At 36.5% G+C, this 17,090-nt stretch overlaps 1 protein-coding gene across 3 annotated transcripts in view; it reads left to right on the top strand.

Moving 5' to 3' along the window:
- TNFRSF19 (TNF receptor superfamily member 19) overlaps positions 1-17,090 on the top strand; it is a 51,446-nt gene that overhangs the window by 27,526 nt on the left and 6,830 nt on the right. For all 3 annotated transcript variants that reach the window (XM_015852085.2, XM_015852087.2, XM_015852088.2), the window contains exon 6: positions 16,041-16,205. In XM_015852085.2, the coding sequence (XP_015707571.1) occupies positions 16,041-16,205 (165 nt within the window). The remainder of the gene's footprint in view (positions 1-16,040; positions 16,206-17,090) is intronic.

The raw sequence follows: 17,090 nt of genomic DNA, 5'->3' as shown, positions 1-17,090 counted from the left end.
GGCAGTAATGTTTTGTTGAATAAATCACAGCAGGGAAATATCTACAGTTTGATGGTAACATCATGTGCATTTGAAACAACATGACAAAAAGATGTAAACATGTTTATGTCATGAGCTACATTTTATATTCATTTCAATGACAGCTTATTCAAATATAACAGCGATTTCATAGTGTCGTATAATGGCTTATGTTGGAAGGCATCTTAAAGATCATCTATGAGCACTGCTCTGAAAGTACTGCCTCCTGTTTTATTATGTTGGCTCACAATTTCAGAGGCAGATGTTGGTGGTATGGCAGTAGAGGCTGAACCTTCCCACCAGTATTTCTTTACATGCTGTTGCCATGTGGCAGACAGCAGCAGAATGTGCCATCTAACAGAATGGCATCTGACATGGAAGTACATATGAAGCAAAGGTGTGTAATTAAATTCTTCCACGTAGGATAAATTGCACCCATGGTCATTCATTGATGCTTGCAGAATATGTATGCAGTGACGGCAATGTGAATGCCACATTCCATAGGGCCATGCATATTTTTATGAGCATGGCATGCAGGCTCTTCTTTGTTGCGGGCAAAAATGGTTAGCTAATGGTGGTGACCCTGCTGAAAACAGTGTTTTGTAGCTCAGAATTTGCTCTGTCAAATAGTGTTATTTTGCTATTTGTATCTGTTGTAGTTTCCGTGGAAGTGAGTAGTTGCTTCATAGCAACATACATAGTTATAACCCTCCTTTTGTACGCTGGGTTATAAGCACCAGATCAAGCTGCCCAGGGCCCCATCCAACCTGGCCTTGAGTGCCTCCAGGGATGAGGTATTTCTGGGTAAGGATGTCTTCCTAACATCTCACCTAAATTTCCCCTCTTTCGACTTAAAGCTGTACTCCCTTTTCCTATCACTATTTACCCGTGTAAAATGTCAGACTCCCTCCTGCTTATTGGCTCCCCTGAAGAACTGAAAGGCATCAATAACATCTCCCCTTTCTTTATGAGAAATGCTCCAGCACTCTGTGTTTGTGGCTCTCCTTTCAATACACTCCACTAGTTCTGCATCTTTCTTATGCTGGAGGCCTCAGACTTAGAAGCAGATGGAGCCTTGCAAAGATGGTGCAGAGGGGGACAGTCACCTCCTGCACACCCTCACTGATGTAAAGAACATGTTGATTACCTCTGCCTTCCCCGTGTCTGTTGAAGCCAGATCTCACTTATTTCAGAGGGGATACACTCTCTTTTGACTGTCTCTTTTCTTCCCAGGCCACTCACCCTTGCTTTCACTGCCTGTACTTTTCCTTCTTATCATTCAGTTTGACCTGAAGGTCCTTGTTCAGCCATGCCAGTTTTCTGCCTCCTCTACTCAGTTTCTAATGCTGGGAAATGGAGAGCTCTTGTGCTCTCAGAAAGGCATCCTTAAATTGCTGCCAGCTCTGTTCCATTCCTTTGTCCCTAAGGACAGTTTCCCAGGGGATCTCATCCAGTAATTCCTTAAATAGCTAGAAGTTCATTATCCTGAAGTTCAGGGTTCTTACTCTTCTGTTGCCTGAAAAAGCTAGAAATTTCAGTCTGCAGGATGGTGATAGAATACTTGACAAAAAGTAATAGAGGTGGCTGAAAGTTTGCTGGCTATGTGTGTGTTCTCCAAAATACTTCAGTGAAAAAAGGGAAAAAACAAAACAAAACAAAAAACATTCTCTAAACTTTGCTGGGATTATTGTTTGTTTTTGCTGATTCTTTGCTTTTTTTTTTTTTCCCCCTAAAATGCTGTATTTATCATTAAGCTTGAGAGCAGTTTTGCAGTGCTCTTCTGTTCTGCATTAAATCTCCTTCATTCCTAACTGAATTTAAGTTTCTCTTAATATTCTCTTTTTCTGTTTACATAAATTTGTGAATTGAAAGCTGTAAGACTCCACATAGTGTTTTGCCATCCATTACTTTAACTTTTATTTTGTTACTTAATAAAACAAACAATATTTTGCTAATACAGAGCTGTCTTTGGGGCAGGCATTATAATGTGCATGAAAAACAATTAGCAGCTGAAAATATATAATAAGTGAAACTGATCTTGATTATTAGGTTCTTTTTCTACATGTATGTCCATCTTATTTCAATATCTTTCTGATTTGGTATCACACCTTAGCATCTCATAACCTCATAATCTTCGAATCACAGAATCATAGAATGACAAGGTTGGAAAGGACCTACAAGATCATTGTGTCCAACCGTCCTCCTATTACCATAGCTACAGCAAACCACTAAACCATATCTCGTAGCCCCTCTTCTAGAACACTGCCAGGGGTGGCGGCTCCACCACCTCCCTTGGCAGCCATTCCAGTGCCTGACTACTCTCTGAGAGAAAAAGGTTTTCCTTATGTCTAATTGAAACCTCCTCTGGTACAACTTGCGGCCATTTCCTCGGGTCCTGTTTGTTGCCTGGGAGAAGAGGCCAAACCCCTCCTCATCACAACCTCCCTTCCGAAAGTTGAGCCTTCTCTCCTCTAGGCTAAACAAACCCAGCTCCCTCAGCCGCTCCTCATAAGACTTGTGCTCCAGACCCCTCACCAGTTTCATTGCCCTTCTCTGGACACGTTCCAGGGCCTCAATATCTTTCTTGTAATGAGGAGCCCCAAACTGAACACAATACTTGGGATGTGGCCTCACTAGGGCTGAGTACAGGATGAAATTCTCATCCATGTTGGACACTGTGACAGTGAGCAGCTGGAACACTGCATAAACCTTTTACAGAAGTTATAAGAACTGACTGCTATTTTAAGTAAAAGTAATAGCATCACTAGCTTACAAATATCAGTACTGTTCTATTAGAAAGCCATTAGCTTTCCATTATCTTACAACTGAATTGTACATTAAAAAAAAAAAAAAAAAAGCAATAAGTCTTTCTGATATTTTCCATATGTGACCTGATGATAGAGTGACTTATCTTCAGCAAGTCTGAAAGGAATTTTACTAGGTGTTTCAGAAGGATGAGAATTGCTATTTGTGTCTTACAAATTTTTATTGCAGTGTTGTTTCTTTCACTCATTGTAGATCAAAACAAATAACCTAAAAAGCCTAAATGCATCCATTTTCTTGGCACTGATATTTGCAGAGGTTCTGACCCACTGGGGAAAGATTCACACACAACCAAACAGCTCTTTTTCCTATTTCAAAGTCAGTTTGCCTGCTGGGTTTTCCTCCTGAAAAAGAAAGTTGCAAACAAAGAGGAGGCAGATTCTTCCTTTCTTTAGTAAAAGGGGCATTGCTGCTAAAATCAGTTTTAATCATTCTGAAACAGAGTGGGAAATATAGATTCATTACATGGCTTTATCACTTTCCCAAATTCCCCTTGCCTGGTTTAGATAATGTGTTGGTTTTTTTCCTCTCCCTCTCCCTCTCCCTCTCCCTCTCCCTCTCCTCATGCAATCCTAACCTGTTTTTTTCTAAATCATATTGTTAGTAACTTTATTTTCTGTGCCTGTGTCTATAGAAGCATTCTGTTATGTAGCTGCTTATCATTAAATAAGTATTACAGATAGAAAGATATCTGGGCAGAAATAGAAGTTTCCCTCATTTCTATTCACCATTTACCTTCATTCCAAATACATATTTTTAATTGAATTTGATTCTTTATCCCAATTAAAGAAATTCAGTTCATAACCATAATATGGATGAACCTGAACACTTTCTGCAAACACTGGATACAGGAGTGTCTGCAGTGTATTTAAGATAATGTTTCTGCTAACAGAAAATTTCTTTAATTGCTTTTAATAATTAACTATTTGAAGCATACTGAAATGTTCTGATAGCGTTGCCCGTTATCTATAGGAGTGACAACTGTTGGGTTTTTTCCTGGCTGCTATAATATAATTTCAGATTTGTAGAGTCAAGGAGTATCGCACACATCATATTTTAAAGATACCATTTCGCAAGAAACATAATGTTAGAATTATCTTCTTCAGTCTGTTCTTCTAACTGAACACAATTTACACAGTAGCTTCATCATTTATTATACCTTTTAAAAACTCTTAAACCCAATGGCCAATATCTGTCCATCCTGACAGGGCAACAGAGGCCTTAGAGAAGGAATTTGCTGTTGTTATTCCAATGGATGACCTAATAGTGAAGAGGGAGCCCTCACTGAGAGGACTGTAACATAAGCTTCCGCTATATTCTTTAACAGTAGAAAATCTATTGAGAGGAAAGCAACATTTTTAAAAACAATTTCCAAGCATCTTGAGAAATACCTGTTTGTTACAGTTGTGGAAGGAAATGTGGAAACCTGGACAACAAAGACTGAAATATTCTTAAATAAAAAAGTCTCTATATAATCTCGGTTACTATCAGCAGTACCTACTTAGGAAGCTATTAGAAACATAGTTTTAAAATGATTTCCAGAATGATTAGATGTGATATGAATGGCTTTCATTATACAAATGGAAATAGAAGAATAAATTAGGAGTGGAATGTTGTTTTGATAAACTGTCCATAATCTCTGAAAATGCAACTTATAAAGTATGATCAAAATTCAGTAATGTTTTAAGTGGATGCTGTCAAGTTAAAGTGGTATTTGACCAAGCTGGATTGCTCCGAAACATACTGCCTTTCTAATTTTAGCATAAGAATTTAACTAATCAAATATAATCCAATGTTATCTACTGAAGCACGTATTAATGTACTTAAGAACGCAAAGTTCCAATGTACTCTGTTTGACAATACCTCATTTCTTACTGCATGATGAAAAATATATAACTTGAGATTAAAATCACAAGGTGACATTTAAAAATAATTACGTTCTATTACTTCGTTAATTCACATCACAAACTCAGGTAAGTATTAATAAAAGCTTACAGATATGCTGCTCATCTTGCACTATAGTTATATTGAATCAATATATGTTAACATGCAGAGCAGAATCTCAGATTTTCCTATCCTTGTTCTAACTCACAGATGGTAACTCTATCTGTTAATCCCAGTGGAAGTTTCATTTTGAAACACAAAACTTCTTTTGAACTTGTGTGTCCCTCCCCACAGATGTCTGGAGCCTTGATGAGTTTCTTTCATGATTCTTTTTAAATCAGGGACTGAAGTATTGCTGGTGAAGAGTGAAGTTAGAGATTCATTGCCTGATAACACAGTGAATCCTTGAAATATGCATTTTAAGTACATAATAATAAAAGAAAATTGAGAGTGACCAAAGTATTTAGTTCTGCATGTTTTTGCAGAGTAAAAATTTGTTGTAGAGTTCTCATTTCTTTCTTAGGTTAAAAAAACAATATTTAGTGTATAGGATGAAGACCTTTGTAGTTGTAGTATTCACTTCTAACATTCAAATAAAATAACAAGCAGATTGTAATCATATTTAGTTTTGTTTCTTGACAATGTTAAGTACAGTTACAAAACAAAATTCTCATCTTAACAGCAGAGTATGAGAATTTCAATATGTTTTTTCAAACCAGTTTACCATACTTTTGTTTCTAGTAGTAACTTGTGCAACCTTTCATCTTATGAGTCAATCCTATAATTAGTATCCTTCTTTGCCAGAGGCACACTGAATGTTTGTTTTAGGTACAGAATGTCTGCAAGAAATTTAACCTAATCATTACTTTTTAATGTAAGAGCTGGTTAGCTCAATTACTCTAGATTAAAGTGAACTTGAAATTCCTGAGTTACAGAGAAGAGGCTAATCGTTGACCTGCACTGAATAAGTACTACTTGTTTTTTGTTTAATGTGTGTACAATGTGGCTAGTCTTTTAGTCCAGTCTCGCAATAGCTGAATGTGATTGTCTGTTCATTGCATAGAGTGAATTTACAGAGTTCTGATTCATCTTGGCCATTTTTGTTAATCAGATTTTTTTGTATGCATTGTGGAAAAAGTGAAAAATACTTTTTTATTTTAAATTTTGCTTTTTTTGTGTGTTTGAAAATAGTTTGAAAATAATCACACCTTTCCAGTAACTTTCTGTTGGATTTTTTGTTATATTCTAATTACAGAAGTATAAGATTACTTTAAATATATTCCTTTAATATTGTGCTTTTAAGCTATATTCTAACTGAAAATATTAGCTTCATTTTCTCTCATAAAATGACTCAACTAATTCTGGAAATTCTTGCATTAATACCAATCCAACAGCATTGAGCTTTGGTGCCTTCCATATAAATACAAGCTGATTGCTACAAAGCCTCAAAACTGTGACTGACATGAACATAAAATACTCCTAAAGAAATGTTTGATAGTGTGTTGTGATATTTTTATTCTTTATGCTGATAGACACTATTGGCTACATTACTTGGCTCAAAAATATATGGGCTGTGTTCTTCCTATGTTAAAAAGAAATGAAAGTAAAATAAAAAGAAATGAATAAAAACAGTAGAGAGCAGGGAATCCATGTAGGCTGCAACTTTCAATATTTGCCAACCACCTATCAAGAAAATCATCAGGAAGTGTAACAGCACTGAAGTATCCAGAAGAAATCAGTGGCTCGGAGGACTAGAATGTATTGGAAATAGAGTAAGATGCAGTAGCCTTAGAATAGAGTGATGCACTAAGGACCTTATCAATGATGATTCATTATCAAGTAACATCTGATTAGCTGGAAAGACCTAGCGTTCCCACTGATCACTGGTATGATTCCAGCATTTCCCTACTTCCCTTTAATCATTCTAGTGATAGGCCTTGCACAAGTCTCGTTTTTACTAATTCACTTCTGCTGAAGCAGTGCCCTGCCAACCAGCTCTTTTACAATGATCAGAGTCAATCCTACATGTTATTTTGGGCAGTGACTTGTGCCTTTTTCTGAGATACAGACCATGACTATTTCTGGAAAAGATAATCTCTTTTTTTAAATAAAAGGTTGCATTCACCAGTATTAATGATGTTTCATTTGAGTCTAGTAGTTTGTGTGTGTGCGTGTGTATACATAATATAAGTATACATGTATGAACTTAAATTATATGTGCATGCTATTGAATGTACATATATTTTTACTTATGTGTTTGTGGAGGTTTAGGATGGAACTTGTGAACCCTCATTTAGGCGTATAAATGTTCAAGCTTAACACTGAACTTGTCAGCCCCGTCTTCCACTGATAATCAATGGAAAGAGTTAAGTACCTCAAGAGTTCAGGAAAGCAAGATAAGTTAAGCTTCTATAACTAACGTGAAGTAGTCTTTCAAGCCTGTGATCCCACAAAGTTTTTTCAGGAAAAAAAAAAAAAAGAAACGAAAAAAAAACCAACAAAAACACTTATCTGGAGATTTCTATTTCTAGCTGTGTTTTATGAAGAGACACTGAAGAGAGCAGCTCTGACTTTGTCTTTACACTTCCCAAGTTACAGTTTATTTCAGTGAGTTGCTGGTGTCAGGTTAGATGAAATAAACATTGTCCAGCTTCCTTATGCCTGATGTCCCTCTTACCCCTCTATTTTTATTTTTATTTTTATTTTTATTTTTATTTTTATTTTTATTTTTATTTTTATTTTTATTTTTATTTTTATTTTTATTTTTATTTTTTTTAAGGAGGAAAAATAGAGTTTTTTAGATTAAAAATTTTTTTTTCATTCCTTCCTAATAAACTTTGCCATCATCACCAAACTGCAGAGAGCTCTCGGGTGACCCACTGAGGTACAGATGTTTGCTTTGATCAGATGAATCCAATAGAGGTTGACCTTTCTAAGAAGATAATCTTTCAGTGTATCTTCTGTGTTCTTTGACTAATTCCTTCTGAATTCTATTAAAGAAAGGAGAAGTTGTATCTCAGATTACGTAAAATAGCAAAGTTAGGAGCTTATACACAGCAGCCTTTTGTTCTGTATCGCTTTGCTTTATCCTCAAAGCTTTAAGTGGTAAATTAAAACTGCTTTATATAAGCTATTATTATTTCAGACTTCAAAGCTACATCTTTTTCATCTGTACTGTAGTATTCGTGTGCATGCATAATGTTGCACAATAGGTAACTTTCATTGCAGTAAACAATGAAATTTACTTTGATATATGCAGCATTAAAAGAAGATGGTGATGAACATCCAGCTTCTAAGGGTGTTTAGGGTTTATGTTATGAAATTACAAAAAATTATATTTAATGCCATGTCTTTCACATCACATACACTGAATTTTTTAATCTGAAGGTTGCAAAATTGATCATAAAAAAAAGTTAGAAAATACCAACAGTGTTGGTCCTGCAGCTCTTAACTTCCACTGTAATTTAGAATCGTAATTCATCCCAGTTGTGTACAAGGGTTATGAAACAGTCTTAATTATTTAAACATTCAGTTTTCCACAGTAAAAACATATTTTCCCCACCAATACATGGAAATAGCTGGTAGTGGTGTTTTTTAAAGAATGAAAATGAAAAATAAGATTTAGTTGCTTTGCCTTGATCACTTATTCTAAACTACTGATACTCTAATGTAATTATAAATGGGATAAACATAATTGGTTCGCTTACCTGACTATGGTTTGCTTAGCTTTCTTACATTCCACAAATACATTTCTCATGGCTGTTGGCTACACTAAGAGAGGTGCTGACTACGTCTCCTGAAGTTTTACAACTGACCGAATTCTGTTGGAAAGATGAAAAAAAGTTTTAATCACAACAATTTATAACTTAGTTACTGAAACGTACTCTGTGGAGGCTGTAGAGGATGGAGCTGAACTTCAATCTTGTGTGTCTTAGAAAAGGGTTCTTAAGCTTTTACTTGAAAGGAGAAACTGCACCATTACTTCCTCTTCCAGAAACTGCATTTGGAAAAGGTTACAAGCCTTCTTTGACTTTTCCCCCGTCCTCTTAGTTTTATTTTAAAGTAAAATCACAGATCTTTATTTTCAGAAGTTTTAAGAGAATATTTTCCTGAAGAAGCTGGCAGCCCATGTCTCAGACAGGTACACTCTTTGCTGGGTAAAGAACTGGTAGAGGGCTGGTCCCAGAGAGTGATGGTGAACTGAGTTAAATCCAGCCAGCAGCCAGTCATGGCTGCGTCCTGCACTTTGGCCACAACAACCCCATGCAACACTATAGGTTTGGGGCAGAGTGGCTTGAAGACTGTATGGAAGAAATGGATCTGGGGCTGTTTGTTGATGCTTGGCTGAACATGAGCCAGCCATGTGCTTAGGTGGCCAAGGAAGCCAATGGCATCCTGGATGGTGTCAGAAATTATATTGTCAGAAGGAGCAGGGAGGTGATGGTTCCACTCTACTCAGCCTCTCACTACAAGAAAGGCTTCAAGGCCCTGGAGCACAATTCTTAAGAGGAGCAGCTGAGCAACTGGGATTGTTCCGTCTGTAGAAGAGGAGGCTCAGGGGAGACCTTGTCACTCTCTACAACAACCTGAAGGAGGTTGTGGTGAGGTGGGAGTCAGCCTCCTCTCCTACTTACCTAGTGGTAGAATGAGAAAGAATGGCCTGAAAGAATGGTAAAGCGCTGGAACAGGCTGCCCAGGGAGGCGATTGAGTCTTCATCCCTGGAGATGTTCAAGAAACATTTAGGTGTTGCACTGAGGGGCATGGTTTTGTGGGAAATATTGATGGTAGGAGGATGGTTGGTCTAGATGATCTTGGAGGTCTTTTCCAACCTTGGTGATTCTATGATGGAAACCTTTCTCTGCCACTGAGTAAGAAGATAAATGTAGCTAATCCTTCTCTGGATTTCCTTACTTGTAGGCTAAGCTTGGTGACATTAGGCACCACGTTACTTAGTGTGATGGCCGTTTCAGAATCTATTCTCTGTTTAACTTTTTCTTCATGCTGTGTGAGATGTGTGTCTAATCCAGAGCTCCAGACTCTCAAACTGGGACTTTAGATTTAACAATTACAGAATTCAAGGCTTAATTTTATATATTTATGGCCTGTGCTAAAGTATGTTCTTTGTCACTCTTGAAAATGAGTGTTAGAATACTTTAGTGCCTCTTTTATATATGCGTTGACTTTTTAGATTAAATGAGGTTATTTGAAAATGTTGGCACTTGTGTCTTCTAATTCGGATGCATTCATTGTTTCTACATACAAACATGCATGCAATTGTTGTTTAACTAGTCTTTGTCAACTGTTTCAGGAATCATGTAATGACAGTAGTTGCCCATTTGAAAATACTGTTTCTGTAGACAGCACATAATCTTGGTTTGCTTATGTAGACAATGACTTTCATAAGCATTCTGGAACTGAGAGCCAGTTCTCTAAACTTTTTGAATGAGTAAGAAGAGAATGGTATGTTTCAAGAAGTCCATCCCATTCTGACACTCTGAAATGACTTTACATTTACATTGACAGCTTTGTCACCATCTACTCGTATTTTCTTAGGATTAAGTAAGTATTTTAGCAGCAGGATTTTCTGAGAAAGCACATAGACTGTAATCTAAGAATATAGGAATATATATCTATAATAGAAAATTTGATTATTCCACAGAAAGAGAAAGCTTCCATCCTATGTTTTGCACACTCGGTCATGTAATCAATGGTACTCACACCACTACAAGTGGAATTTGTGAGCAGGATGTTTTCTTATATAGCAAATATAATTTATCAGGATTTTATGCACCTACAAACTATGAGCTCTGCTGCACTTGTCATTACTGTGATTTCGGTGGAGCGGCTTTTCCTCTGTTTACTCTCAAGTATCAAAATTTATGGTAACATGGAATTCAAACAGATTTTTTGAAGTTCACTATTGGCTCATTTCAGGTACATTAGAGACATTAAGAAGTTACCCAAAAGCAGCAAAACTCCCTTGTTTTCCATTATGACAGGAGAAGGAAATTTTTTAAAACGGTTGTTATTAATCACTTTAGATTTCTATGAGGGAAGATAAAGATTAGCGTAGGCACTGGCTTAATGTAGTTAGATTTGAATTCTAAAACACCGCGTTCTTGTTCCCAGTACATCTCTGGAAAAGAATTGGATTAATTGGGCACATTAGAAATGAAGTAGGAAAGTTTTCTACTGTGCTTGACAAACTTATGTGTTCTGACACAGACATTATTGTGTTACTGATTTAATACATGGGAACACTTGTGTAAAGTTGAAAAGAAATGGAATTCATAGCAAAATAGATATTAGATATCTTCAGCTGCCAAGGATGCAAAGCTGCCAGAAGCAAAAGCCGGATTTTTTTTTCCAGGTTACTTGAGAGTTTATTCTCACATAGTCTATTCTGAATGGCCAACAGTTCTCAAAGTTGAAAGTTTTATCACAGAATCATAGAATCATAGAATGGCCTGGGTTGAAAAGGACCACGATGATCATCCAGTTTCAATGGCCCTTGCCATGTGCAGGGTCACCAACCACCAGCCCAGGCTGCCCAGAGCCACATCCAGCCTGGCCTTGAATGCCTCCAGGGATGGGGCATCCACAACCTCCTTGGGCAACATGTTTCTCTGTGTGAAAATTTATGTACAAAACAAGGTTCCTTGTGTGCCTATGTATCATTTCAATTTAGGTTACCACAGTAGGACCAAAAATTAACACCTATTAATTACTAAAATAAAAACCTGTCTTAGAATTTGACTGTGCCTTATAGACAAAGCAGCATATATCCAGTACCGTATTTTGAATTCACATACAGAGTGTAATTTTCTGCCATTTTAGTCATAAAAACTTGTCAACAATTGGAGTTCTTAAAATACACAGTGCAACAGAAATGAGCTTGGAAACGAATATATCAAGTTCCAATATTTAAATTTTTAAGCACATTTTGCAGGATTTCCAAACAAAGGATAAACACTTGAACAGTCATTTTCCCCCCTAAGGCTGCTTGGTACGTTTATTAAAGGAAATAGGAACAGCAAAATGAAACAAAAAAATAATTGTAGGGAACAAACTTGGAAACTAAAGGCTTTCATGTCAGCAGTTGCTGCACATTTGAAAGATGTGGCTTGACACAAGGCACTTTTGGGCGTAGGCCATGCACGCAAATGGCCGTCCTTTTACAGCTGTTAGGAGATTTTCTCTCTCCAGTGTTTACCATGGTCTGCAGCAGTACGGTTTAATAAAGGTCCTTTCCTCTTACATGAAAGATCTGGAGAAGGGAGGCAATATCCTCTCTTGTGAAAACTCAAGAATACACTCAGGACATCTTACTTTCCATTGATGTTAATGCACAGCGATATATATTAGATGGATTTTATGTATATATACAAATAATACATGTAATACCTGTACTGCCTACATTCATATGTTTATACATAATGCATTATTTTCTTGTTGGGCAGCTGGGTGTTATACTAGGTAAAGCCATTACTTTTTTCTTTCTACATGAACATAAACATCATTCAGACTTTATCCAGAATGTAGGAGTGTCACATCACGCTACTTTGTGTTTCCATGGGTCAAGAGCAGTCATACTGATAGCTGCTGCAGTTCCACTGACAGGCAATAGCTTGTTAAGTTGTTGTAACTTGAGGGTATGTCTGAGCCCTTAATTCTTGTCAAACTGAGATTGATACACTAACTTGAATCAATCTGAACATGTAAACGTAGTGAACAAATGCTTTTTATAATAGGCAAATGCTCCTTTCTTCTTTCTAGATTAAAAAAATGTCAGTATTCCAGGAATTAAATCACATTTTATTTTACTTTTGTATTTTATTTTCAGTCCTGATTGTAAAAGATGGCACTTCGTTAGCATGTTATCATATGAATGCTATTTCAGTGGAGTTTGGAGTAGCTGTGTTTTAATGAGTAAGCCTTCTCTAGCTTAATATTGATCTGATGTGTTAATAGCACTTTCTAGAGAAAACCCAGACATAAAATTCCATGTTTTATCATCCTCAACTTCAGCAACCATGTACTGTACCCATGGAAGGAATGTAAAGTGCTCCAAGTTCTGTTTCCAGTTGGTTAATCTACCACAGAACTGTTATTTTTCCTGGCGTACTGATTTCAGCGGTGGCTGTAACTGGTCATAGTTCTAAGGAAAAAAATCTAAGAAGATGAGTATGAAATAAATAATAAAGGAAGTATCCTTACATCTTGCCCAGACTCTGCTTAGCTGGTACAACTGGCTGAAAATTCAGCTGTTCTGTTTTCTGGCAGACTTTATAGTGATACAGTTGGGATTTGTATGTTCAGTAATAGCAGAGCTATTGCTATTTAACCATCTTGGCTTAGCAAAAACTTCATTTGCTTTTGAGAACCACATCTTTGCACACACTGACATTACAAAGTGCTATTCCTTAATTAAGGGCAGTGTACATAATTTAGCTTACTCCTCAAAATTATGCAGGAGGCAGCTTGGTATCTTGGCTAATTATTTTTTAGCACAAGCACATTTTCAGAATATGTTGAAACTAAACAGAACATTAAATCTGTTTCTCAAATAAAACACATTTTTGTTGTTTTTTTAATGCACAATATGCATATGCTTTCAAGAATTGTAAAATTACTCACCACCTCCCTCCTTTCTTAATGTATTCTGTCCAATTCAGTGTTTAATTGTGTATTTAAAGTTAGTCATGTAACAGATGTAAGTACAAGCTCAAAGTGCACCTCCTTGCTTTGCTAAAGGGGGGACCATAAAGTCTGTGAGCCTGAAAAGTGAGAGTTTATGAAAATGCAGACATATCTGAGTAACACTGAAAGCAAAGTTCAACAATGCCCAACGGGCTGCTTTTACAATAGCAATCCACTTCTAAAATGTTGGTCTCTGCAGGGAAGATCACTATCATTATAATTAGAGCTGAAGTACAATGGGCCACTCACAGCAGCAATTCTAAAAAGTTCTTTGAAGGTGAAGACGAGTGGTAGACATTCTCAGGAACTGAAAATTGCTTTCTTAAGTAAAAAAAAAAAAAAAAAAAAAAAAAAAAAAAAAAAAAAAAAAAAAAAAAANTTTTTTTTTTTTTTTTTTTTTTTTTTTTTTTTTGCCATCCCAATTTAAAATTAAGTCGTATTTCCAGTTTGGATGCTGCTGATGAAACTTAAAGAAATGTGGACCATATGCAGTTTCCCAGAACAAAATCTAATACGTTGTTACCTTTTGCAAATAGGTTTGTTCTGTGAGCAAAGGAAGAAAGTCAAAAGTACCGCAGCCATATGTCCAGTGATTTGTTCTGTTCATCCTTTCAGAAATAGCAATCCTTTTTTTTTTTTTTTCTATTAACTATGAAGGTTAATTTCTAAGAAGTGATTGGTGCTTTCATGTAGGTAGACTGAAGCATGTAGGCAGATGGACATGAGAAATGTTTGAAGACGTTCTGTTTTCTATTTTCATGTTTTTAAATGCTTGTCCTGACTATTCTGTAACCTTCTGAGGACTCAGGCAGATGGATAAAGAAGAAAATCTGATATAATCTGTGATTTTCACACCAAACCCAGCAAACATGGCTCTGTGAAAAGTTTTCTTTCTAGAAGACTGTAATGTTAAACACCAATGAGGGTCTGGAAAAGAAGCAATAAGACTTAACACAGGTGGCTCTGATCTCCAAGGAGATCTTCGCCGCTCTGCCACCTGCACAAAAATGCTGCCTCGTCTTCAGAGGGAACCTTCTGTATGTCAGTTTGTGCCCATTGCCTGTTGTCCTGGTACTGGGCACCACTGAGGAGAGCCTGGCTGCATCTTCATGCCAACCCTCCCTTCAAGTGTTTTTAGCAGTCCCGTCTCTCTTAGCTTCTCCTCACAGGAGAGTTGCTCCAGTCCCTTCATCATCTTGATGGTTCTTCAATGGACTGCTCCAGAAGCCCTGCTCAGTCCAATGTGGATTCTGAGGAGTTGATATTTTCTTTGGTCTGCAGTCTTACAATGGATGTAACAAAGTTCATTTTCAAAAGATCTGGATTTTTGGCAAAATATCTGACCATTATAACAAAGTGATAGAGTGTTTTAAATGCTTTGGTGCCAGTGTTTGATGTGTGTAGAGGAAACGGCACAATTACATGAGAAAAATATCCCTCAGTAATACAGTCCCATTGATTGCACTAAGTCAGTAAGTAAGCAAGTTCTTTCTTGCTACTATTATAGGCAGTTAGGATAACAAGCATTTGTAGTTACATACAATTTAATTAGTGATTCTAATATACTTTGGCAGACATCTGTTTTCCAATGTACACATATGACTTTATGGACTATTTCTTAGGAAATTACGGTCTTTAGGTTTTAACAAAAGAATTTTGGGTGGAAATAGATAGTGTGACATATTTTTATAAGATAATAAAATGCGCCATGTGTTTTTTGTTTGTTTTTCTTTTTAAGTTTACTGTTGGATAAATACTCAAATTTGTGTTCCTTTCCTCATAAGAAGCTGCCAAATATTGTGGCTTTCAGAGTAGACTGAAAAAGGTGAACTATTGGGATTAAAAAGTTGTTAAAGAATTTACTTTAAAAAGATCATTTGTATCTTAAGATAGTTTCTGTCACTGCAGTGAAATCTTCAGTGATTTCAGCTGTTGTTTTTTTTCACTTTCCATTTGAAAGTCCTGTCTGTCAAAGCTGGAGATGTTGCGTAAACCTTCAACGATGCAGATATGGAGTCAGTCTGTTGAATTTTCACTAAGGATAGTGTTTGTATTAGCGCTGAATTAAAAAAATAAAATAAAATAAAATTAAAAAAAAAAAAAAAAAAGAATAGAGCTGGTGAGATTGTTGGTTTGATTCTAGAAATTGATGACGTACGTGCAACCAAGCAAGATGATCTTTTTGACAGCGCTTGAACTCTCGCGGGCATCTCAAGTCCTCAAAAAGGATCTTTTGAATGGAAGTTAATGTAATTGTGACTCCCTCTAGTGGACAGCTTTCTCTACTATAGCCTAGGAAATGGTTAAAATCATTTACAACATTAAAAATTGAGAGGTCGTCATTTTCATGGTAAAGATCTGATTCCATTCCCAGGGGCTGTCAGAGTGCCTTTGTGTGCATCTCATTATCACTCATTTTGCAACATATATATACATTAAAATAAGTCAGTTGTTGATTATCTGTCTATGTAAAGCTTATAGATTAGCAGACGGAACATTCTGTTTTTATTTTTCTGTCCTGAGATCCTCCTCTGTTTCCCCAAATTTCATTCATGTGGTTGTACATTTCTGACATGGCACAATTTTCCCTAATCATTATTTAATTACGTTTCAGGTACCACTAAAGTAAACCTCGTGAAGATCCCATCAACTGCTTCCAGTCCTCGAGACACTGCTCTAGCAGCAGTTATATGCAGTGCACTTGCTACAGTGCTCTTGGCTCTTCTTATTCTTTGCGTTATCTATTGCAAGAGGCAGTTTATGGAGAAGAAACCAAGCTGTAAGTTTCCAGTTATCACTGTTTCTTTGTAATACTTATACATCAGGATTTGGTTGGCAAATCTCTCTGTATGTAAATAAACCTAGAATTGTTATGTCTACAGCATTTAAGCAAATTTATCATTGAGATAAAAAAGCAAGCAGAAGCCTATGCATGCATGCAAACCCAGTGTGGATGTACTTACTTCTTCTGAGATAATGCTGTGCAGATGTCCAGAAATAATTTTACATTAACTATGAGCTGTACTCTCTTAAATGCTGCAGAGATATATTTGGAGTATTGGAGATCTAAGTTAGGATGCCATTGTAGAATTGCAGTACTGGTGTAGACATACCATCATGGAGGATCTGTGCATCACATGCCATTGTGAAATACAGATTAGCTTGCTGAGTTAATTAATGTGGACAGTGGGGATAGCAGATTTTTTATTAATGATTGTGGATTGGGGGCATCATTAAGATTTTAACCTTAGCCATAGAAGTTTTGAGAAATTCAGGCATAGTGAATTTGAACTTTGGTTAAATTTGGTGATTCATTCACCTTGGCCTACAATGATACAGACTAAATGAAGTCTGCCATTAATATAAAGTTATTTAAGATAACATAAACAAAGCAGCTGAATGCAGAAAATTTCAGATTGATATCACTGAGAATCATTAACCATGGAGAAAACGGAACAGTGAAAATGATATGCTTTCAAATCATCACTAAAATAAGAGCAAATGGCTGTAGTTGAACCAGCTGTTCTAGGGCTTGTTGCAAAACCTGTGGTTTGCATTATGTCAAACCCCATCATCATGGTGGATCTTCTGGTTGGAAAATGTATGGAAATGCTGAGTATTATGGTATTTAAGTGCTCTGTGAAGATAGAGACTCTGAAAAGGA

This window comes from Coturnix japonica, chromosome 1 (assembly GCF_001577835.2).
Source record: "Coturnix japonica isolate 7356 chromosome 1, Coturnix japonica 2.1, whole genome shotgun sequence".
NCBI lineage: Eukaryota > Metazoa > Chordata > Aves > Galliformes > Phasianidae > Coturnix > Coturnix japonica.
This window is presented reverse-complemented; position numbering and strand designations above follow the sequence as displayed.